The following is a 23,603-nucleotide window of genomic DNA, read 5'->3' on the forward strand; positions in this document are numbered from 1 at the left end:
TGGGGAGCAGTGTGTGATGATGACTGGGACATGCTTGATGCAAAAGTTGTATGTGAGCAATTGGGCTGCGGAGCGGCCGAATCAGCCCCTCACGGTGCGCGTTTTGGTGCAGCTCCTGGTCCCTTTTGGCGGGATAATGTTAAATGCAAAGGTAACGAGTCCAGCCTAGTGGAATGTCAAGGCAACGCCTTGGGAGAACACAACTGCAGCCCTGGCGAGGCTGCATCTGTCATATGTACAGGTAAAAATGGAATTGTTTCCGCAGTTTTAGGAAAACATAAATTCTGATTTTAAATACCACGTTGTTGTGGTGCTTTCTAAGAATCGAGCACAGGAGACACAGACAGGGGTTAACGACCCATTTCTTCAAGCGAACACAGGTAGTGTCTGATTTAGACTAGCTAAAAGAGAAATCCACAGAATACACCAAACCTTTCCTTTCTATAAACAAATCGTCACAGTCAAGTATTTGATCAAATTCTGCTCTTGTCACTACATAGCCACATGATAAGCAAATGTCTCCAGTCCCTGGCACTGATTGGATTTAATCTTCTTTGTTCATCCTCACTGCCCTGCACTCTCCAATCCAGTTGATCGCTAAATACCCCCAAGGTGTTTCTAGAGATTTCTGCTGACATTTGGTTTCAAATAAGAAATATGACATGAATCCATGATTAACACTTACAGTGTTAAACATATTCAGAATCATGTCTCCTTAGTTACTGGACTTTTCAGACTGGACCAAGTGTTCGGGCCTCAACATTCTATTTTCCGAAGGTTTCATTGTAGCTGAAACCCTCATTACATCGGTACAGTCTTGGAACTGCCCTTCACCGTGACTCTATTCACACAGTAAAAATCTATTAGTTTCCAGCCTGAAGGCCATAGGAAAATTATCACATTTTGGGAGGTCCAGATTTTAAAGTCAGAAGAGAGAGGTTTTCCCTTGTGTTGGGGCTCCAAGCAGATGACTTAATGCCTGGTTGTTGATACAAAAGTCCCACGAAACGACTGGAGCTGGTGCACGTTTGGCTTTTCTGTCATTAATCAATTTGGCAGGTGTTGATGGAAGATTTTTACGATCAAGCCCGTTATGCGGTGTTGAGGCTGGTTCCTCAGACTCTTTGCTGCTCCCCTGCCCAGTGGATGTCAATTCTACAATGTCACTGTGAAGACAAAATTTTGAAGACCACATTGACTAATTGTCCAGGGCTTGGGTCATGTTACCATCCTTCTGCACATGACTTCAACTGTGACATTTACCAAGCGCATGGAATTTACCTTGATTTCAGCTCTTATAATCCCTCAGTGATTAGATGTTAACTTGGGTGCCAACCATTTTGAACGTCTGGTATCCACGAAGCCATATCTCCACAGACCCACTTACTCTGGTCTCAATGTGGGCCCATCAAAAGCAAATGCAATCTCCTGATTGCCTTCTGAAATTTGCCTGAACTGTTCCAGATGAGACGTGAGCCTCCTGGTAGATCTCTGGCACAACGGGGCGTGAAATTCGAGAACAGAAATCTATATTTACAAAGTATTTGAAACTGCTCGAGTAACCATCCGGACAGAAGGCCAACCTGTGAGCAGGTTGTGTGGAGCAGCCACCTTACTTCCCTTTGTTCAGCAGAAAATTCTGACTTTGGAAAACTATTGGTACAAGAATGTGGTGTTTAAAAAATATCCAGTATTGAATTACATTTGAGCGCCTTAGAGACCCAACAATGCATAGACACATGGCGGCCCACGTGTGGCTCTGTCAATCAACACGTTGCGCTTCTAAATTCCGATCACATTCAGGAAGTTAGGAAGAACGCCGAAGCGTTGCAAAAGTCCACCAGTTCGGCAATGGAATCGAAATTTTAGGTTGATGTCTTCCTGTGATCCATCCCACCACAGACAATGACCTTGACCTTCATTTTAGGTTCAGCTGAATGGTCATTGAGATGACTTTCGATTCCCTACATTGCAATGTTTTTGTGCAGATCAAAGAAATTACAAACTTAGGATTCAGAAGGAAACACGGAAACACAGGAGACATTGATATGTTGACTTCACTTTGAATCTGGTGAAATGAATTTCGCTTGAATATTACCTTTAACTACTGTTTTCCTTCCATAGATTCGATTAAAATTCGTTTGATGGATGGGATTGGCTCCTGTTCCGGTAGAGTGGAAGTGTATTACAACAACACCTGGGGATCAGTCTGCGATGATAGTTGGGACATGTTTGATGCACAAGTTGCTTGTAAGGAACTGGGTTGCGGAACACCCAAATCAGCCCCTGGAAATGCTCATTTTGGAGCTGCAACGAGTTTCTTCTGGTTGGATGAAGTCAACTGCAATGGAACAGAGTCTAAATTAGCCCACTGCCAATCCAATTCTATCGGAGAACATAACTGTAGCCCTGGCGAGGCAGCGTCCGTTATATGTTCAGGTAAAGATGTTGCACTTTTTTAATAGAGGATTAAGAAATCGTATCAGTCCTCATTTTAAGTGACACATTAAAGTGAAGTGCAATTGTGCACTATTTGCTAGTTTCAAAGCAGGATCCTGAGGCTCCTGCTGAAACGAAAGTTGTTGGTCAAGAGAGATAGGTCGGGGAAATAGAACCGGGTTCTAATACTGATCAGAAAGACGACAAGTATTCGCCTGTTGAATGTTTCCCTGATTAGCTGCAATATCTATAAAATTCTAGGAATTCATGACTCTGTGATCCATCATCCAGCACTCCTCATCCGGTTAGCCAGCATCAAGCTCCAGATAATGCTTGGGCATGATTTGAAAATAATGATGCGTAGTTTTTGGTTAGGTTTTACGCCAATATTATGTTGGCTTCACATTGTACGACATTCCCGATATTCAGATGCACTGAGTCCCATTGCAACTGATAGTCGCATTGGGTGCGCTAATCATGGTAGTTGTTTTCACCCCTGATTTCCATTTTGCCCGAACGGAATATCAAAGTTTCACTTTTCACAAAGTGACTGTTATAATGATGTAACTTCGACTAGTGATGTCCTCCAGTAGCAGAAATGTTGCAATGAGGAAAACGAGCCAAGCGAAGGCAGAAGGTGGGAAATGTGACCGCGCATTTTCAGAGGTATGTAGAATTGTCGGCTGTTATGACAGAGCAGTTGGTAAGGATTGAGATAATTCAAACATGGAGGGAACTTTGAACATCTGCCATTCCCATATTGTCAATTGGTACTTTTGAAATGCAGCTCTGAATTCAGAATTAAGAAAACCAAGCCTCCAGAGATTCTTTAGATCGAACTAAACTAAACATCTCCTAACATTGCAACAAGTTAAACATATACACATGTCCACCAAATACCATCCTAATGGCTTTTAAGCACACCATCAAATTAATCACCCCCAGGTAAATCTTCACGAAGGCACCAGTAACCCGCAGGCATTACAGAGGTACCAGGCAAAGCGCATATGACCTTCCGGATTCATACTGAGGGTCCTGGCAATTTGGTACATTTGCAGACACAGTACTAAGATTGCAGGCTGTTAAGAAATTAATTGTTTCTGCCTCTCGCGCAGGAACCAGTTTTGGTTTGTGCAGGTAAAATAAAGAACAAGATTAAGAATCAGAAGAAAACATGAAAATACCGATTACAGGAAAACCATATTTTTATACACAACTAGTCACGTCAACGTTGCATTACTGAGATTCTAATCTCATCAGTACACAGCCGCATGATAATTAGATGCCTCCAGTCCCTGGCACTCTTTCTCTTTACCCTTATCTGTTTACCCTCATATCGTCGATCTTCAAACCAGTTAATCCCTTACCAAGCAGAGTGTAGGCACAAGGCACTTGTGACACTTTCAAGCAAGACGCTGAGTTTTAAATTCCTGTCACATCACAGGAAAATACCCAGAGCCTCGAATTGTTGCAAATGTCCTCTTGTTCGTTAAAGGAATCGATAATGTTGCAGATTTTGTTCTGAGGTCTTCCTGAATCACTTTCCATCAACAACCATGAATTTTCTCTTAATTTGCGGCTCAGCAGAAGATTGCTTCAGAGGAAAATCGATTCTCTACATTGCAATACTTGTGAGAAGGCCAAATAAAACTAAATTAAGATTCAGAAGAAAACATGAAAACACAGGAGACAATAATATTACTGTTTCATTTTGATTCTGGTGAAATAAATTTCGCTTGAAGATTTTCTCAACCTTTCGTTTTCTTCCTTCCTTTAGATTTAACTAAAATTCGACTGATGGATGGGAGTGATTATTGCTCTGGCAGAGTGGAAGTGTATTATAACAACACCTGGGGATCAGTCTGCGATGATAGTTGGGACATGCTTGATGCACAAGTTGCATGTAGGGAACTAGGTTGTGGAACTGCCAAAGCAGCCCCTAGAAATGCTAATTTTGGAGCTGCAACGAGTTCCTTCTGGTTGGATGAAGTCAACTGCAATGGAACAGAGTTTAAATTATCCCAGTGTCAATCGAATTCTATCGGAAAACATAATTGCAGCCCTGGTGAGGCAGCGTCCGTCATATGTTCAGGTAAAGATATTGCCTTTCTATGTTTTTTATTTTTATTTATTTTCTGATCAGTTTAGAAAAGCTTCCAGACCAAGTGTTAAATAACACATGACAGGGAAGCCCAATTGTGCACCATTCGCCACATTCAAAGCTGAATGGCATGAGCTCCTGCTTACAATAAAGTTGGCGGGCGAGAGAGGTTAACCGGGGAATTGGGAACTGTTTCATTGCTCAGCGGACAGTCGACACGTAACCGATCTGTCGAATGTCCCTCTTAAAAGCTGTGGTTACTCTTTTAACCCATGAGCCCCGTGATACATTATCAAGCTCTCCTGATCCGGTTAGTCAGCACAAAACTCGGGACAATAGGGGCATAATTTGATGCAGAATTGAAAGTCATTTTTATGGTCAGGAAGTCAACAATAGGCAGAGGCAGGAGGTGGGAAATTGTGGATGGCGGAATTTCAGATGTTTATGGGATTTTTCGCCTGCAGGCGGGTGAGGCTGATGAAGTTTTGATTTACTTTTGATTCCATGGCATGTTTTACTTGGCGCAGCTCTATTGGCCTGAAGCCAGATACATCACAAGTTGGACCAGTCCCCCATCAGGCTGAGCTATCAGTGAGGCTCATCTCTTAACTCGTGCAGCAGCCACAATGGAACGTGTAACAGGTTTAGGAACAAGATGTTAGGCCCCGTTATCAACGTACCATCCCTCTTCCTCTTGTCCTGGATTGCGCCTCGAAGTCGAATCTTCCTTTTGGGGGACACGGAAGCTATTCGCTCCACCACCGACCTGCTGAATTTGTGAATAATTCAATAGATTGTTCAGTTAACATTTTTCTTTCATTTTCTCTCCCCTTAGAATACGCCACAGCGCGGTTGATCAATGGGCCAAACCCCTGTACTGGAAGAGTGGAGATACATTATAATGAGACTTGGGGAGCAGTGTGTGATGATGACTGGGACATGCTTGATGCAAAAGTTGTATGTGAGCAATTGGGCTGCGGAGCGGCCGAATCAGCCCCTCACGGTGCGCGTTTTGGTGCAGCTCCTGGTCCCTTTTGGCGGGATAATGTTAAATGCAAAGGTAACGAGTCCAGCCTAGTGGAATGTCAAGGCAACGCCTTGGGAGAACACAACTGCAGCCCTGGCGAGGCTGCATCTGTCATATGTACAGGTAAAAATGGAATTGTTTCCGCAGTTTTAGGAAAACATAAATTCTGATTTGAAATACCACGTTGTTGTGGTGCCTTCTAAGAATCGAGCACAGGAGACACAGATAGGGGTTAACGACCCATTTGTTCAAGCGAACACAGGTAGTGTCTGATTTAGACTAGCTAAAAGAGAAATCCACAGAATACACCAAACCTTTCCTTTCTATAAACAAATCGTCACAGTCAAGTATTTGATCAAATTCTGCTCTTGTCACTACATAGCCACATGATAAGCAAATGTCTCCAGTCCCTGGCACTGATTGTATTTAATCTTCTTTCTTCATCCTCACTGCCCTGCACTCTCCAATCCAGTTGATCGCTAAATACCCCCAAGGCGTTTCTAGAGATTTCTGCTGACATTTGGTTTCAAATAAGAAATATGACATGAATCCATGATTAACACTTACAGTGTTAAACATATTCAGAATCATGTCTCCTTAGTTACTGGACTTTTCAGGCTGGACCAAGTGTTCGGGCCTCAACATTCTATTTTCCGAAGGTTTCATTGTAGCTGAAACCCTCATTACATCGGTACAGTCTTGGAACTGCCCTTCACCATGACTCTATTCACACAGTAAAAATCTATTAGTTTCCAGCCTGAAGGCCATAGGAAAATTATCACATTTTGGGAGGTCCAGATTTTAAAGTCAGAAGAGAGAGGTTTTCCCTTGTGTTGGGGCTCCAAGCAGATGACTTAATGCCTGGTTGTTGATACAAAAATCCCACGAAACGACTGGAGCTGTTGCACGTTTGGCTTTTCTGTCATTAATCAATTTGGCAGGTGTTGATGGAAGATTTTTACGATCAAGCCCGTTATGCGGTGTTGAGGCTGGTTCCTCAGACTCTTTGCTGCTCCCCTGCCCAGTGGATGTCAATTCTACAATGTCACTGTGAAGACAAAATTTTGAAGCCCACATTGACTAATTGTCCAGGGCTTGGGTCATGTTACCATCCTTCTGCACATGACTTCAACTGTGACATTTACCAAGCGCATGGAATTTACCTTGATTTCAGCTCTTATAATCCCTCAGTGATTAGATGTTAACTTGGGTGCCAAACATTTTGAACGTCTGGTATTCACGAAGCCATATCTCCACAGACCCACTTACTCTGGTCTCAATGTGGGCCCATCAAAAGCAAATGCAATCTCCTGATTGCCTTCTGAAATTTGCCTGAACAGTTCCAGATGAGACGTGAGCCTCCTGGTAGATCTCTGGCACAACGGGGTGTGAAATTCGAGAACAGAAATCTATATTTACAAAGTATTTGAAACTGCTCGAGGAACCATCCGGACAGAAGGCCAACCTGTGAGCAGGTTGTGTGGAGCAGCCACCTTACTTCCCTTTGTTCAGCAGAAAATTCTGACTTTGGAAAACTATTGGTACAAGAATGTGGTGTTTAAAAAATATCCAGTATTGAATTACATTTGAGCGCCGTAGAGACCCAACAATGCATAGACACATGGCGGCCCACGTGTGGCTCTGTCAATCAACACGTTGCGCTTCTAAATTCCGATCACATTCAGGAAGTTAGGAAGAAAGCCGAAGTGTTGCAAAAGTCCACCAGTTCGGCAATGGAATCGAAATTTTAGGTTGATGTCTTCCTGTGATCCATCCCACCACAGACAATGACCTTGACCTTCATTTTAGGTTCAGCTGAATGGTCATTGAGATGACTTTCGATTCCCTACATTGCAATGTTTTTGTGCAGATCAAAGAAATTACAAACTTAGGATTCAGAAGGAAACACGGAAACACAGGAGACATTGATATATTGACTTCACTTTGAATCTGGTGAAATGAATTTCGCTTGAATATTACCTTTAACTACTGTTTTCCTTCCATAGATTCGATTAAAATTCGTTTGATGGATGGGATTGGCTCCTGTTCCGGTAGAGTGGAAGTGTATTACAACAACACCTGGGGATCAGTCTGCGATGATAGTTGGGACATGTTTGATGCACAAGTTGCTTGTAAGGAACTGGGTTGCGGAACACCCAAATCAGCCCCTGGAAATGCTCATTTTGGAGCTGCAACGAGTTTCTTCTGGTTGGATGAAGTCAACTGCAATGGAACAGAGTCTAAATTAGCCCACTGCCAATCCAATTCTATCGGAGAACATAACTGTAGCCCTGGCGAGGCAGCGTCCGTGATATGTTCAGGTAAAGATGTTGCACTTTTTTAATAGAGGGTTAAGAAATCGTATCAGTCCTCATTTGAAGTGACACATTAAAGTGAAGTGCAATTGTGCACTATTTGCTAGTTTCAAAGCAGGATCCTGAGGCTCCTGCTGAAACGAAAGTTGTTGGTCAAGAGAGGTAGGTCGGGGAAATAGAACCGCGTTCTAATACTGATCAGAAAGACGACAAGTATTCGCCTGTTGAATGTTTCCCTGATTAGCTGCAATATCTATAAAATTCTAGGAATTCATGACTCTGTGATCCATCATCCAGCACTCCTCATCCGGTTAGCCAGCATCAAGCTCCAGATAATGCTTGGGCATGATATGAAAACAATGATGAGTAGTTTTTGGTTAGGTTTTAGGCCAATATTATGTTGGCTTCACGTTGTACGACATTCCCGATATTCAGATGCACTGAGTCCCATTGCAACTGACAGTCGCATTGGGCGCGCTAATCATGGTAGTTGTTTTCACCCCTGATTTCCACTTTGCCCGAACGGAATATCTAAGTTTCACTTTTCACAACGTGACTGTTATAATGATGTAACTTCGACTAGTGATGTCCTCCAGTGGCAGAAACGTTGCAATGAGGAAAACGAGCCAAGCGAAGGCAGGAGGTGGGAAATGTGACCGCGCATTTTCAGAGGTATGTAGAATTGTCGGCTGTTATGACAGAGCAGTTGGTAAGGATTGAGATAATTCAAACATGGAGGGAACTTTGAACATCTGTCATACCCATATTGTCAATTGGTACTTTTGAAATGCAGCTCTGAATTCAGGATTAAGGAAACCAAGCCTCCAGAGATTATTTAGATCGAACTAAACTAAACATCTCCTAATCTTGCAACAAATTAAACATATACACATGTCCACCAAATACCATCCTAATGGCTTTTAAGCACACCATCAAAGTAATCACCCCCAGGTAAATCTTCAGGAAGGCACCAGTAACCCGCAGGCATTACAGAGGTACCAGGCAAAGCGCATATGACCTTCCGGATTCATACTGAGGGTCCTGGCAATTTGATTCATTTGCAGACACAGTACTAAGATTGCAGGCTGTTAAGAAATTAATTGCTTCTGCCTCTCGCGCAGGAACCAGTTTTGGTTTGTGCAGGTAAAATAAAGAACAAGATTAAGAATCAGAAGAAAACATGAAAATACCGATTACAGGAAAACCCTATTTTTATACACAACTAGTCACGTCAACGTTGCATTACTGAGATTCTAATCTCATCAATACACAGCCGCATGATAAGCAGATGCCTCCAGTCCCTGGCACTCATTCTCTTTACCCTTATCTGTTTACCTTCATATCGTCGATCTTCAAACCAGTTAATCCCTTACCAAGCAGAGTGTAGGCACAAGGCACCTGTGACACTTTCAAGCAAGACGCTGAGTTTTAAATTCCTGTCACATCACAGGAAAATACCCAGAGCCTCGAATTGTTGCAAATGTCCTCTTGTTCGTTAAAGGAATCGATAATGTTGCAGATTTTGTTCTGAGGTCTTCCTGAATCACTTTCCATCAACAACCATGAATTTTCTCTTAATTTGCGGCTCAGCAGAAGATTGCTTCAGAGGAAAATCGATTCCCTACATTGCAATACTTGTGAGAAGGCCAAATAAAACTAAATTAAGATTCAGAAGAAAGCATGAAAACACAGGAGACAATAATATTACTGTTTCATTTTGATTCTGGTGAAATAAATTTCGCTTGAAGATTTTCTCAACCTTTCGTTTTCTTCCTTCCTTTAGATTTAACTAAAATTCGACTGATGGATGGGAGTGATTATTGCTCTGGCAGAGTGGAAGTGTATTACAACAACACCTGGGGATCAGTCTGCGATGATAGTTGGGACATGCTTGATGCACAAGTTGCATGTAGGGAACTAGGTTGTGGAACTGCCAAAGCAGCCCCTGGAAATGCTAATTTTGGAGCTGCAACGAGTTCCTTCTGGTTGGATGAAGTCAACTGCAATGGAACAGAGTTTAAATTATCCCAGTGTCAATCGAATTCTATCGGAGAACACAATTGCAGCCCTGGTGAGGCAGCGTCCGTCGTATGTTCAGGTAAAGATATTGCCTTTCTATGTTTTTTATTTTTATTTATTTTCTGATCAGTTTAGAAAAGCTTCCAGACCAAGTGTTAAATAACACATGACAGGGAAGCCCAATTGTGCACCATTCGCCACATTCAAAGCTGAATGGCATGAGCTCCTGCTTACAATAAAGTTGGCGGGCGAGAGAGGTTAACCGGGGAATTGGGAACTGTTTCATTGCTCAGCGGACAGTCGACACGTAACCGATCTGTCGAATGTCTCTCTTTAAAGCTGTGGTTACTCTTTTAACCCATGAGCCCCGTGATGCATTATCAAGCTCTCCTGATCCGGTTAGTCAGCACAAAACTCGGGGCAATAGGGGCATGACTTGATGCAGAATTGAAAGTCATTTTTATGGTCAGGAAGTCAACAATAGGCAGAGGCAGGAGGTGGGAAATTGGGTATGGCGGAATTTCAGATGTTTATGGGATTTTTCGCCTGCAGGCGGGTGAGGCTGATGAAGTTTTGATTTACTTTTAATTCCATGGCATGTTTTACTTGGCGCAGGTCTATTGGCCTGAAGCCAGATACATCACAAGTTGGACCAGTCCCCCATCAGGCTGAGCTATCAGTGAGGCTCATCTCTTACCTCGTGCAGCAGCCACAATGGAACGTGTAACAGGTTTAGGAACAAGATGTTAGGCCCCGTTATCAACGTACCATCCCTTTTCCTCTTGTCCTGGATTGCGCCTCGAAGTCGAATCTTCCTTTTGGGGGACACGGAAGCTATTCACTCCACCACCGACCTGCTGAATTTGTGAATAATTCAATAGATTGTTCAGTTAACATTTTTCTTTCATTTTCTCTCCCCTTAGAATACGCCACAGCGCGGTTGATCAATGGGCCAAACCCCTGTACTGGAAGAGTGGAGATACATTATAATGAGACTTGGGGAGCAGTGTGTGATGATGACTGGGACATGCTTGATGCAAAAGTTGTATGTGAGCAATTGGGCTGCGGAGCGGCCGAATCAGCCCCTCACGGTGCGCGTTTTGGTGCAGCTCCTGGTCCCTTTTGGCGGGATAATGTTAAATGCAAAGGTAACGAGTCCAGCCTAGTGGAATGTCAAGGCAACGCCTTGGGAGAACACAACTGCAGTCCTGGCGAGGCTGCATCTGTCATATGTACAGGTAAAAATGGAATTGTTTCCGCAGTTTTAGGAAAACATAAATTCTGATTTGAAATACCACGTTGTTGTGGTGCCTTCTAAGAATCGAGCACAGGAGACACAGATAGGGGTTAACGACCCATTTGTTCAAGCGAACACAGGTAGTGTCTGATTTAGACTAGCTAAAAGAGAAATCCACAGAATACACCAAACCTTTCCTTTCTATAAACAAATCGTCACAGTCAAGTATTTGATCAAATTCTGCTCTTGTCACTACATAGCCACATGATAAGCAAATGTCTCCAGTCCCTGGCACTGATTGTATTTAATCTTCTTTCTTCATCCTCACTGCCCTGCACTCTCCAATCCAGTTGATCGCTAAATACCCCCAAGGCGTTTCTAGAGATTTCTGCTGACATTTGGTTTCAAATAAGAAATATGACATGAATCCATGATTAACACTTACAGTGTTAAACATATTCAGAATCATGTCTCCTTAGTTACTGGACTTTTCAGGCTGGACCAAGTGTTCGGGCCTCAACATTCTATTTTCCGAAGGTTTCATTGTAGCTGAAACCCTCATTACATCGGTACAGTCTTGGAACTGCCCTTCACCATGACTCTATTCACACAGTAAAAATCTATTAGTTTCCAGCCTGAAGGCCATAGGAAAATTATCACATTTTGGGAGGTCCAGATTTTAAAGTCAGAAGAGAGAGGTTTTCCCTTGTGTTGGGGCTCCAAGCAGATGACTTAATGCCTGGTTGTTGATACAAAAATCCCACGAAACGACTGGAGCTGTTGCACGTTTGGCTTTTCTGTCATTAATCAATTTGGCAGGTGTTGATGGAAGATTTTTACGATCAAGCCCGTTATGCGGTGTTGAGGCTGGTTCCTCAGACTCTTTGCTGCTCCCCTGCCCAGTGGATGTCAATTCTACAATGTCACTGTGAAGACAAAATTTTGAAGCCCACATTGACTAATTGTCCAGGGCTTGGGTCATGTTACCATCCTTCTGCACATGACTTCAACTGTGACATTTACCAAGCGCATGGAATTTACCTTGATTTCAGCTCTTATAATCCCTCAGTGATTAGATGTTAACTTGGGTGCCAAACATTTTGAACGTCTGGTATTCACGAAGCCATATCTCCACAGACCCACTTACTCTGGTCTCAATGTGGGCCCATCAAAAGCAAATGCAATCTCCTGATTGCCTTCTGAAATTTGCCTGAACTGTTCCAGATGAGACGTGAGCCTCCTGGTAGATCTCTGGCACAACGGGGTGTGAAATTCGAGAACAGAAATCTATATTTACAAAGTATTTGAAACTGCTCGAGGAACCATCCGGACAGAAGGCCAACCTGTGAGCAGGTTGTGTGGAGCAGCCACCTTACTTCCCTTTGTTCAGCAGAAAATTCTGACTTTGGAAAACTATTGGTACAAGAATGTGGTGTTTAAAAAATATCCAGTATTGAATTACATTTGAGCGCCGTAGAGACCCAACAATGCATAGACACATGGCGGCCCACGTGTGGCTCTGTCAATCAACACGTTGCGCTTCTAAATTCCGATCACATTCAGGAAGTTAGGAAGAAAGCCGAAGTGTTGCAAAAGTCCACCAGTTCGGCAATGGAATCGAAATTTTAGGTTGATGTCTTCCTGTGATCCATCCCACCACAGACAATGACCTTGACCTTCATTTTAGGTTCAGCTGAATGGTCATTGAGATGACTTTCGATTCCCTACATTGCAATGTTTTTGTGCAGATCAAAGAAATTACAAACTTAGGATTCAGAAGGAAACACGGAAACACAGGAGACATTGATATATTGACTTCACTTTGAATCTGGTGAAATGAATTTCGCTTGAATATTACCTTTAACTACTGTTTTCCTTCCATAGATTCGATTAAAATTCGTTTGATGGATGGGATTGGCTCCTGTTCCGGTAGAGTGGAAGTGTATTACAACAACACCTGGGGATCAGTCTGCGATGATAGTTGGGACATGTTTGATGCACAAGTTGCTTGTAAGGAACTGGGTTGCGGAACACCCAAATCAGCCCCTGGAAATGCTCATTTTGGAGCTGCAACGAGTTTCTTCTGGTTGGATGAAGTCAACTGCAATGGAACAGAGTCTAAATTAGCCCACTGCCAATCCAATTCTATCGGAGAACATAACTGTAGCCCTGGCGAGGCAGCGTCCGTGATATGTTCAGGTAAAGATGTTGCACTTTTTTAATAGAGGGTTAAGAAATCGTATCAGTCCTCATTTGAAGTGACACATTAAAGTGAAGTGCAATTGTGCACTATTTGCTAGTTTCAAAGCAGGATCCTGAGGCTCCTGCTGAAACGAAAGTTGTTGGTCAAGAGAGGTAGGTCGGGGAAATAGAACCGCGTTCTAATACTGATCAGAAAGACGACAAGTATTCGCCTGTTGAATGTTTCCCTGATTAGCTGCAATATCTATAAAATTCTAGGAATTCATGACTCTGTGATCCATCATCCAGCACTCCTCATCCGGTTAGCCAGCATCAAGCTCCAGATAATGCTTGGGCATGATATGAAAACAATGATGAGTAGTTTTTGGTTAGGTTTTAGGCCAATATTATGTTGGCTTCACGTTGTACGACATTCCCGATATTCAGATGCACTGAGTCCCATTGCAACTGACAGTCGCATTGGGCGCGCTAATCATGGTAGTTGTTTTCACCCCTGATTTCCACTTTGCCCGAACGGAATATCTAAGTTTCACTTTTCACAACGTGACTGTTATAATGATGTAACTTCGACTAGTGATGTCCTCCAGTAGCAGAAACGTTGCAATGAGGAAAACGAGCCAAGCGAAGGCAGGAGGTGGGAAATGTGACCGCGCATTTTCAGAGGTATGTAGAATTGTCGGCTGTTATGACAGAGCAGTTGGTAAGGATTGAGATAATTCAAACATGGAGGGAACTTTGAACATCTGTCATACCCATATTGTCAATTGGTACTTTTGAAATGCAGCTCTGAATTCAGGATTAAGGAAACCAAGCCTCCAGAGATTATTTAGATCGAACTAAACTAAACATCTCCTAATCTTGCAACAAATTAAACATATACACATGTCCACCAAATACCATCCTAATGGCTTTTAAGCACACCATCAAAGTAATCACCCCCAGGTAAATCTTCAGGAAGGCACCAGTAACCCGCAGGCATTACAGAGGTACCAGGCAAAGCGCATATGACCTTCCGGATTCATACTGAGGGTCCTGGCAATTTGATTCATTTGCAGACACAGTACTAAGATTGCAGGCTGTTAAGAAATTAATTGCTTCTGCCTCTCGCGCAGGAACCAGTTTTGGTTTGTGCAGGTAAAATAAAGAACAAGATTAAGAATCAGAAGAAAACATGAAAATACCGATTACAGGAAAACCCTATTTTTATACACAACTAGTCACGTCAACGTTGCATTACTGAGATTCTAATCTCATCAATACACAGCCGCATGATAAGCAGATGCCTCCAGTCCCTGGCACTCATTCTCTTTACCCTTATCTGTTTACCTTCATATCGTCGATCTTCAAACCAGTTAATCCCTTACCAAGCAGAGTGTAGGCACAAGGCACCTGTGACACTTTCAAGCAAGACGCTGAGTTTTAAATTCCTGTCACATCACAGGAAAATACCCAGAGCCTCGAATTGTTGCAAATGTCCTCTTGTTCGTTAAAGGAATCGATAATGTTGCAGATTTTGTTCTGAGGTCTTCCTGAATCACTTTCCATCAACAACCATGAATTTTCTCTTAATTTGCGGCTCAGCAGAAGATTGCTTCAGAGGAAAATCGATTCCCTACATTGCAATACTTGTGAGAAGGCCAAATAAAACTAAATTAAGATTCAGAAGAAAGCATGAAAACACAGGAGACAATAATATTACTGTTTCATTTTGATTCTGGTGAAATAAATTTCGCTTGAAGATTTTCTCAACCTTTCGTTTTCTTCCTTCCTTTAGATTTAACTAAAATTCGACTGATGGATGGGAGTGATTATTGCTCTGGCAGAGTGGAAGTGTATTACAACAACACCTGGGGATCAGTCTGCGATGATAGTTGGGACATGCTTGATGCACAAGTTGCATGTAGGGAACTAGGTTGTGGAACTGCCAAAGCAGCCCCTGGAAATGCTAATTTTGGAGCTGCAACGAGTTCCTTCTGGTTGGATGAAGTCAACTGCAATGGAACAGAGTTTAAATTATCCCAGTGTCAATCGAATTCTATCGGAGAACACAATTGCAGCCCTGGTGAGGCAGCGTCCGTCGTATGTTCAGGTAAAGATATTGCCTTTCTATGTTTTTTATTTTTATTTATTTTCTGATCAGTTTAGAAAAGCTTCCAGACCAAGTGTTAAATAACACATGACAGGGAAGCCCAATTGTGCACCATTCGCCACATTCAAAGCTGAATGGCATGAGCTCCTGCTTACAATAAAGTTGGCGGGCGAGAGAGGTTAACCGGGGAATTGGGAACTGTTTCATTGCTCAGCGGACAGTCGACACGTAACCGATCTGTCGAATGTCTCTCTTTAAAGCTGTGGTTACTCTTTTAACCCATGAGCCCCGTGATGCATTATCAAGCTCTCCTGATCCGGTTAGTCAGCACAAAACTCGGGACAATAGGGGCATGACTTGATGCAGAATTGAAAGTCATTTTTATGGTCAGGAAGTCAACAATAGGCAGAGGCAGGAGGTGGGAAATTGGGTATGGCGGAATTTCAGATGTTTATGGGATTTTTCGCCTGCAGGCGGGTGAGGCTGATGAAGTTTTGATTTACTTTTAATTCCATGGCATGTTTTACTTGGCGCAGGTCTATTGGCCTGAAGCCAGATACATCACAAGTTGAACCAGTCCCCCATCAGGCTGAGCTATCAGTGAGGCTCATCTCTTACCTCGTGCAGCAGCCACAATGGAACGTGTAACAGGTTTAGGAACAAGATGTTAGGCCCCGTTATCAACGTACCATCCCTTTTCCTCTTGTCCTGGATTGCGCCTCGAAGTCGAATCTTCCTTTTGGGGGACACGGAAGCTATTCGCTCCACCACCGACCTGCTGAATTTGTGAATAATTCAATAGATTGTTCAGTTAACATTTTTCTTTCATTTTCTCTCCCCTTAGAATACGCCACAGCGCGGTTGATCAATGGGCCAAACCCCTGTACTGGAAGAGTGGAGATACATTATAATGAGACTTGGGGAGCAGTGTGTGATGATGACTGGGACATGCTTGATGCAAAAGTTGTATGTGAGCAATTGGGCTGCGGAGCGGCCGAATCAGCCCCTCACGGTGCGCGTTTTGGTGCAGCTCCTGGTCCCTTTTGGCGGGATAATGTTAAATGCAAAGGTAACGAGTCCAGCCTAGTGGAATGTCAAGGCAACGCCTTGGGAGAACACAACTGCAGTCCTGGCGAGGCTGCATCTGTCATATGTACAGGTAAAAATGGAATTGTTTCCGCAGTTTTAGGAAAACATAAATTCTGATTTGAAATACCACGTTGTTGTGGTGCCTTCTAAGAATCGAGCACAGGAGACACAGATAGGGGTTAACGACCCATTTGTTCAAGCGAACACAGGTAGTGTCTGATTTAGACTAGCTAAAAGAGAAATCCACAGAATACACCAAACCTTTCCTTTCTATAAACAAATCGTCACAGTCAAGTATTTGATCAAATTCTGCTCTTGTCACTACATAGCCACATGATAAGCAAATGTCTCCAGTCCCTGGCACTGATTGTATTTAATCTTCTTTCTTCATCCTCACTGCCCTGCACTCTCCAATCCAGTTGATCGCTAAATACCCCCAAGGCGTTTCTAGAGATTTCTGCTGACATTTGGTTTCAAATAAGAAATATGACATGAATCCATGATTAACACTTACAGTGTTAAACATATTCAGAATCATGTCTCCTTAGTTACTGGACTTTTCAGGCTGGACCAAGTGTTCGGGCCTCAACATTCTATTTTCCGAAGGTTTCATTGTAGCTGAAACCCTCATTACATCGGTACAGTCTTGGAACTGCCCTTCACCATGACTCTATTCACACAGTAAAAATCTATTAGTTTCCAGCCTGAAGGCCATAGGAAAATTATCACATTTTGGGAGGTCCAGATTTTAAAGTCAGAAGAGAGAGGTTTTCCCTTGTGTTGGGGCTCCAAGCAGATGACTTAATGCCTGGTTGTTGATACAAAAATCCCACGAAACGACTGGAGCTGTTGCACGTTTGGCTTTTCTGTCATTAATCAATTTGGCAGGTGTTGATGGAAGATTTTTACGATCAAGCCCGTTATGCGGTGTTGAGGCTGGTTCCTCAGACTCTTTGCTGCTCCCCTGCCCAGTGGATGTCAATTCTACAATGTCACTGTGAAGACAAAATTTTGAAGCCCACATTGACTAATTGTCCAGGGCTTGGGTCATGTTACCATCCTTCTGCACATGACTTCAACTGTGACATTTACCAAGCGCATGGAATTTACCTTGATTTCAGCTCTTATAATCCCTCAGTGATTAGATGTTAACTTGGGTGCCAAACATTTTGAACGTCTGGTATTCACGAAGCCATATCTCCACAGACCCACTTACTCTGGTCTCAATGTGGGCCCATCAAAAGCAAATGCAATCTCCTGATTGCCTTCTGAAATTTGCCTGAACTGTTCCAGATGAGACGTGAGCCTCCTGGTAGATCTCTGGCACAACGGGGTGTGAAATTCGAGAACAGAAATCTATATTTACAAAGTATTTGAAACTGCTCGAGGAACCATCCGGACAGAAGGCCAACCTGTGAGCAGGTTGTGTGGAGCAGCCACCTTACTTCCCTTTGTTCAGCAGAAAATTCTGACTTTGGAAAACTATTGGTACAAGAATGTGGTGTTTAAAAAATATCCAGTATTGAATTACATTTGAGCGCCGTAGAGACCCAACAATGCATAGACACATGGCGGCCCACGTGTGGCTCTGTCAATCAACACGTTGCGCTTCTAAATTCCGATCACATTCAGGAAGTTAGGAAGAAAGCCGAAGTGTTGCAAAAGTCCACCAGTTCGGCAATGGAATCGAAATTTTAGGTTGATGTCTTCCTGTGATCCATCCCACCACAGACAATGACCTTGACCTTCATTTTAGGTTCAGCTGAATGGTCATTGAGATGACTTTCGATTCCCTACATTGCAATGTTTTTGTGCAGATCAAAGAAATTACAAACTTAGGATTCAGAAGGAAACACGGAAACACAGGAGACATTGATATATTGACTTCACTTTGAATCTGGTGAAATGAATTTCGCTTGAATATTACCTTTAACTACTGTTTTCCTTCCATAGATTCGATTAAAATTCGTTTGATGGATGGGATTGGCTCCTGTTCCGGTAGAGTGGAAGTGTATTACAACAACACCTGGGGATCAGTCTGCGATGATAGTTGGGACATGTTTGATGCACAAGTTGCTTGTAAGGAACTGGGTTGCGGAACACCCAAATCAGCCCCTGGAAATGCTCATTTTGGAGCTGCAACGAGTTTCTTCTGGTTGGATGAAGTCAACTGCAATGGAACAGAGTCTAAATTAGCCCACTGCCAATCCAATTCTATCGGAGAACATAACTGTAGCCCTGGCGAGGCAGCGTCCGTGATATGTTCAGGTAAAGATGTTGCACTTTTTTAATAGAGGGTTAAGAAATCGTATCAGTCCTCATTTGAAGTGACACATTAAAGTGAAGTGCAATTGTGCACTATTTGCTAGTTTCAAAGCAGGATCCTGAGGCTCCTGCTGAAACGAAAGTTGTTGGTCAAGAGAGGTAGGTCGGGGAAATAGAACCGCGTTCTAATACTGATCAGAAAGACGACAAGTATTCGCCTGTTGAATGTTTCCCTGATTAGCTGCAATATCTATAAAATTCTAGGAATTCATGACTCTGTGATCCATCATCCAGCACTCCTCATCCGGTTAGCCAGCATCAAGCTCCAGATAATGCTTGGGCATGATATGAAAACAATGATGAGTAGTTTTTGGTTAGGTTTTAGGCCAATATTATGTTGGCTTCACGTTGTACGACATTCCCGATATTCAGATGCACTGAGTCCCATTGCAACTGACAGTCGCATTGGGCGCGCTAATCATGGTAGTTGTTTTCACCCCTGATTTCCACTTTGCCCGAACGGAATATCTAAGTTTCACTTTTCACAACGTGACTGTTATAATGATGTAACTTCGACTAGTGATGTCCTCCAGTGGCAGAAACGTTGCAATGAGGAAAACGAGCCAAGCGAAGGCAGGAGGTGGGAAATGTGACCGCGCATTTTCAGAGGTATGTAGAATTGTCGGCTGTTATGACAGAGCAGTTGGTAAGGATTGAGATAATTCAAACATGGAGGGAACTTTGAACATCTGTCATACCCATATTGTCAATTGGTACTTTTGAAATGCAGCTCTGAATTCAGGATTAAGGAAACCAAGCCTCCAGAGATTATTTAGATCGAACTAAACTAAACATCTCCTAATCTTGCAACAAATTAAACATATACACATGTCCACCAAATACCATCCTAATGGCTTTTAAGCACACCATCAAAGTAATCACCCCCAGGTAAATCTTCAGGAAGGCACCAGTAACCCGCAGGCATTACAGAGGTACCAGGCAAAGCGCATATGACCTTCCGGATTCATACTGAGGGTCCTGGCAATTTGATTCATTTGCAGACACAGTACTAAGATTGCAGGCTGTTAAGAAATTAATTGCTTCTGCCTCTCGCGCAGGAACCAGTTTTGGTTTGTGCAGGTAAAATAAAGAACAAGATTAAGAATCAGAAGAAAACATGAAAATACCGATTACAGGAAAACCCTATTTTTATACACAACTAGTCACGTCAACGTTGCATTACTGAGATTCTAATCTCATCAATACACAGCCGCATGATAAGCAGATGCCTCCAGTCCCTGGCACTCATTCTCTTTACCCTTATCTGTTTACCTTCATATCGTCGATCTTCAAACCAGTTAATCCCTTACCAAGCAGAGTGTAGGCACAAGGCACCTGTGACACTTTCAAGCAAGACGCTGAGTTTTAAATTCCTGTCACATCACAGGAAAATACCCAGAGCCTCGAATTGTTGCAAATGTCCTCTTGTTCGTTAAAGGAATCGATAATGTTGCAGATTTTGTTCTGAGGTCTTCCTGAATCACTTTCCATCAACAACCATGAATTTTCTCTTAATTTGCGGCTCAGCAGAAGATTGCTTCAGAGGAAAATCGATTCCCTACATTGCAATACTTGTGAGAAGGCCAAATAAAACTAAATTAAGATTCAGAAGAAAGCATGAAAACACAGGAGACAATAATATTACTGTTTCATTTTGATTCTGGTGAAATAAATTTCGCTTGAAGATTTTCTCAACCTTTCGTTTTCTTCCTTCCTTTAGATTTAACTAAAATTCGACTGATGGATGGGAGTGATTATTGCTCTGGCAGAGTGGAAGTGTATTACAACAACACCTGGGGATCAGTCTGCGATGATAGTTGGGACATGCTTGATGCACAAGTTGCATGTAGGGAACTAGGTTGTGGAACTGCCAAAGCAGCCCCTGGAAATGCTAATTTTGGAGCTGCAACGAGTTCCTTCTGGTTGGATGAAGTCAACTGCAATGGAACAGAGTTTAAATTATCCCAGTGTCAATCGAATTCTATCGGAGAACACAATTGCAGCCCTGGTGAGGCAGCGTCCGTCGTATGTTCAGGTAAAGAATTTGCCATTCTATGTTTTTTATTTTTATTTATTTTCTGATCAGTTTAGAAAAGCTTCCAGACCAAGTGTTAAATAACACATGACAGGGAAGCCCAATTGTGCACCATTCGCCACATTCAAAGCTGAATGGCATGAGCTCCTGCTTACAATAAAGTTGGCGGGCGAGAGAGGTTAACCGGGGAATTGGGAACTGTTTCATTGCTCAGCGGACAGTCGACACGTAACCGTTCTGTCGAATGTCTCTCTTTAAAGCTGTGGTTACTCTTTTAACCCATGAGCCCCGTGATGCATTATCAAGCTCTCCTGATCCGGTTAGTCAGCGCAAAACTCGGGACAATAGGGGCATGACTTGATGCAGAATTGAAAGTCATTTTTATGGTCAGGAAGTCAACAATAGGCAGAGGCAGGAGGTGGGAAATTGTGTATGGCGGAATTTCAGATGTTTATGGGATTTTTCGCCTGCAGGCGGGTGAGGCTGATGAAGTTTTGATTTACTTTTGATTCCATGGCATGTTTTACTTGGCGCAGGTCTATTGGCCTGAAGCCAGATACATCACAAGTTGGACCAGTCCCCCATCAGGCTGAGCTATCAGTGAGGCTCATCTCTTACCTCGTGCAGCAGCCACAATGGAACGTGTAACAGGTTTAGGAACAAGATGTTAGGCCCCGTTATCAACGTACCATGCCTTTTCCTCTTGTCCTGGATTGCGCCTCGAAGTCGAATCTTCCTTTTGGGGGACACGGAAGCTATTCACTCCACCACCGACCTGCTGAATTTGTGAATAATTCAATAGATTGTTCAGTTAACATTTTTCTTTCATTTTCTCTTCCCTTAGAATACGCCACAGTGCGGTTGATCAATGGGCCAAACCCCTGTACTGGAAGAGTGGAGATACATTATAATGAGACTTGGGGAGCAGTGTGTGATGATGACTGGGACATGCTTGATGCAAAAGTTGTATGTGAGCAATTGGGCTGCGGAGCGGCCGAATCAGCCCCTCACGGTGCGCGTTTTGGTGCAGCTCCTGGTCCCTTTTGGCTGGATAATGTTAAATGCAAAGGTAACGAGTCCAGCCTAGTGGAATGTCAAGGCAACGCCTTGGGAGAACACAACTGCAGTCCTGGCGAGGCTGCATCTGTCATATGTACAGGTAAAAATGGAATTGTTTCCGCAGTTTTAGGAAAACATAAATTCTGATTTGAAATACCACGTTGTTGTGGTGCTTTCTAAGAATCGAGCACAGGAGACACAGACAGGGGTTAACGACCCATTTGTTCAAGCGAACACAGGTAGTGTCTGATTTAGACTAGCTAAAAGAGAAATCCACAGAATACACCAAACCTTTCCTTTCTATAAACAAATCGTCACAGTCAAGTATTTGATCAAATTCTGCTCTTGTCACTACATAGCCACATGATAAGCAAATGTCTCCAGTCCCTGGCACTGATTGGATTTAATCTTCTTTGTTCATCCTCACTGCCCTGCACTCTCCAATCCAGTTGATCGCTAAATACCCCCAAGGTGTTTCTAGAGATTTCTGCTGACATTTGGTTTCAAATAAGAAATATGACATGAATCCATGATTAACACTTACAGTGTTAAACATATTCAGAATCATGTCCCCTTAGTTACTGGACTTTTCAGACTGGACCAAGTGTTCGGGCCTCAACATTCTATTTTCCGAAGGTTTCATTGTATCTGAAACCCTCATTACATCGGTACAGTCTTGGAACTGCCCTTCACCATGACTCTATTCACACAGTAAAAATCTATTAGTTTCCAGCCTGAAGGCCATAGGAAAATTATCACATTTTGGGAGGTCCAGATTTTAAAGTCAGAAGAGAGAGGGTTTCCCTTGTGTTGGGGCTCCACCCAGATGACTTAATGCCTGGTTGTTGATACAAAAATCCCACGAAACGACTGGAGCTGGTGCACGTTTGGCTTTTCTGTCATTAATCAATTTGGCAGGTGTTGATGGAAGATTTTTACGATCAAGCCCGTTATGCGGTGTTGAGGCTGGTTCCTCTGACTCTTTGCTGCTCCCCTGCCCAGTGGATGTCAATTCTACAATGTCACTGTGAAGACAAAATTTTGAAGCCCACATTGACTAATTGTCCAGGGCTTGGGTCATGTTACCATTCTTCTGCACATGACTTCAACTGTGACATTTACCAAGCGCATGGAATTTACCTTGATTTCAGCTCTTATAATCCCTCAGTGATTAGATGTTAACTTGGGTGCCAACCATTTTGAACGTCTGGTATTCACGAAGCCATATCTCCACAGACCCACTTACTCTGGTCTCAATGTGGGCCCATCAAAAGCAAATGCAATCTCCTGATTGCCTTCTGAAATTTGCCTGAACTGTTCCAGATGAGACGTGAGCCTCCTGGTAGATCTCTGGCACAACGGGGTGTGAAATTCGAGAACAGAAATCTATATTTACAAAGTATTTGAAACTGCTCGAGTAACCATCCGGACAGAAGGCCAACCTGTGAGCAGGTTGTGTGGAGCAGCCACCTTACTTCCCTTTGTTCAGCAGAAAATTCTGACTTTGGAAAACTATTGGTACAAGAATGTGGTGTTTAAAAAATATCCAGTATTGAATTACATTTGAGCGCCTTAGAGACCCAACAATGCATAGACACATGGCGGCCCACGTGAGGCTCTGTCAATCAACACGTTGCGCTTCTAAATTCCGATCACATTCAGGAAG

The 23,603-nt window shown here is 42.9% G+C and overlaps 1 protein-coding gene across 1 annotated transcript; it reads left to right on the top strand.

The window, feature by feature from the left end:
* Positions 1-30: 30 nt before the first annotated feature.
* Positions 31-23,271, top strand: LOC144672835 (scavenger receptor cysteine-rich domain-containing protein DMBT1-like). The gene is made up of 14 exons (XM_078534816.1): positions 31-241; positions 2,125-2,439; positions 4,217-4,531; positions 5,376-5,690; positions 7,574-7,888; positions 9,666-9,980; positions 10,825-11,139; positions 13,023-13,337; positions 15,115-15,429; positions 16,274-16,609; positions 18,481-18,786; positions 20,564-20,878; positions 21,723-22,037; positions 23,261-23,271. Exons 1-14 carry the CDS (start codon positions 31-33, stop codon positions 23,269-23,271), a joined length of 4,014 nt encoding a protein of 1,337 aa, XP_078390942.1.
* The last annotated feature ends 332 nt before the right edge of the window (positions 23,272-23,603 follow it).

This window comes from Cetorhinus maximus, unplaced genomic scaffold (assembly GCF_964194155.1).
Source record: "Cetorhinus maximus unplaced genomic scaffold, sCetMax3.hap1.1 HAP1_SCAFFOLD_72, whole genome shotgun sequence".
In the NCBI taxonomy this organism is placed as follows: domain Eukaryota; kingdom Metazoa; phylum Chordata; class Chondrichthyes; order Lamniformes; family Cetorhinidae; genus Cetorhinus; species Cetorhinus maximus.

Bases quoted from the DNA above. Each gene is read 5' to 3' on its own strand.
- LOC144672835 (XM_078534816.1), top strand. From the start codon at position 31: ATGCTTGATGCAAAAGTTGTATGTGAGCAATTGGGCTGCGGAGCGGCC. The intron at 2,440-4,216 runs GTAAAGATGTTG...TCCTTCCTTTAG, and splicing joins AGCGTCCGTTATATGTTCAG to ATTTAACTAAAATTCGACTG. The intron at 18,787-20,563 runs GTAAAGATGTTG...TCCTTCCTTTAG, and splicing joins AGCGTCCGTGATATGTTCAG to ATTTAACTAAAATTCGACTG.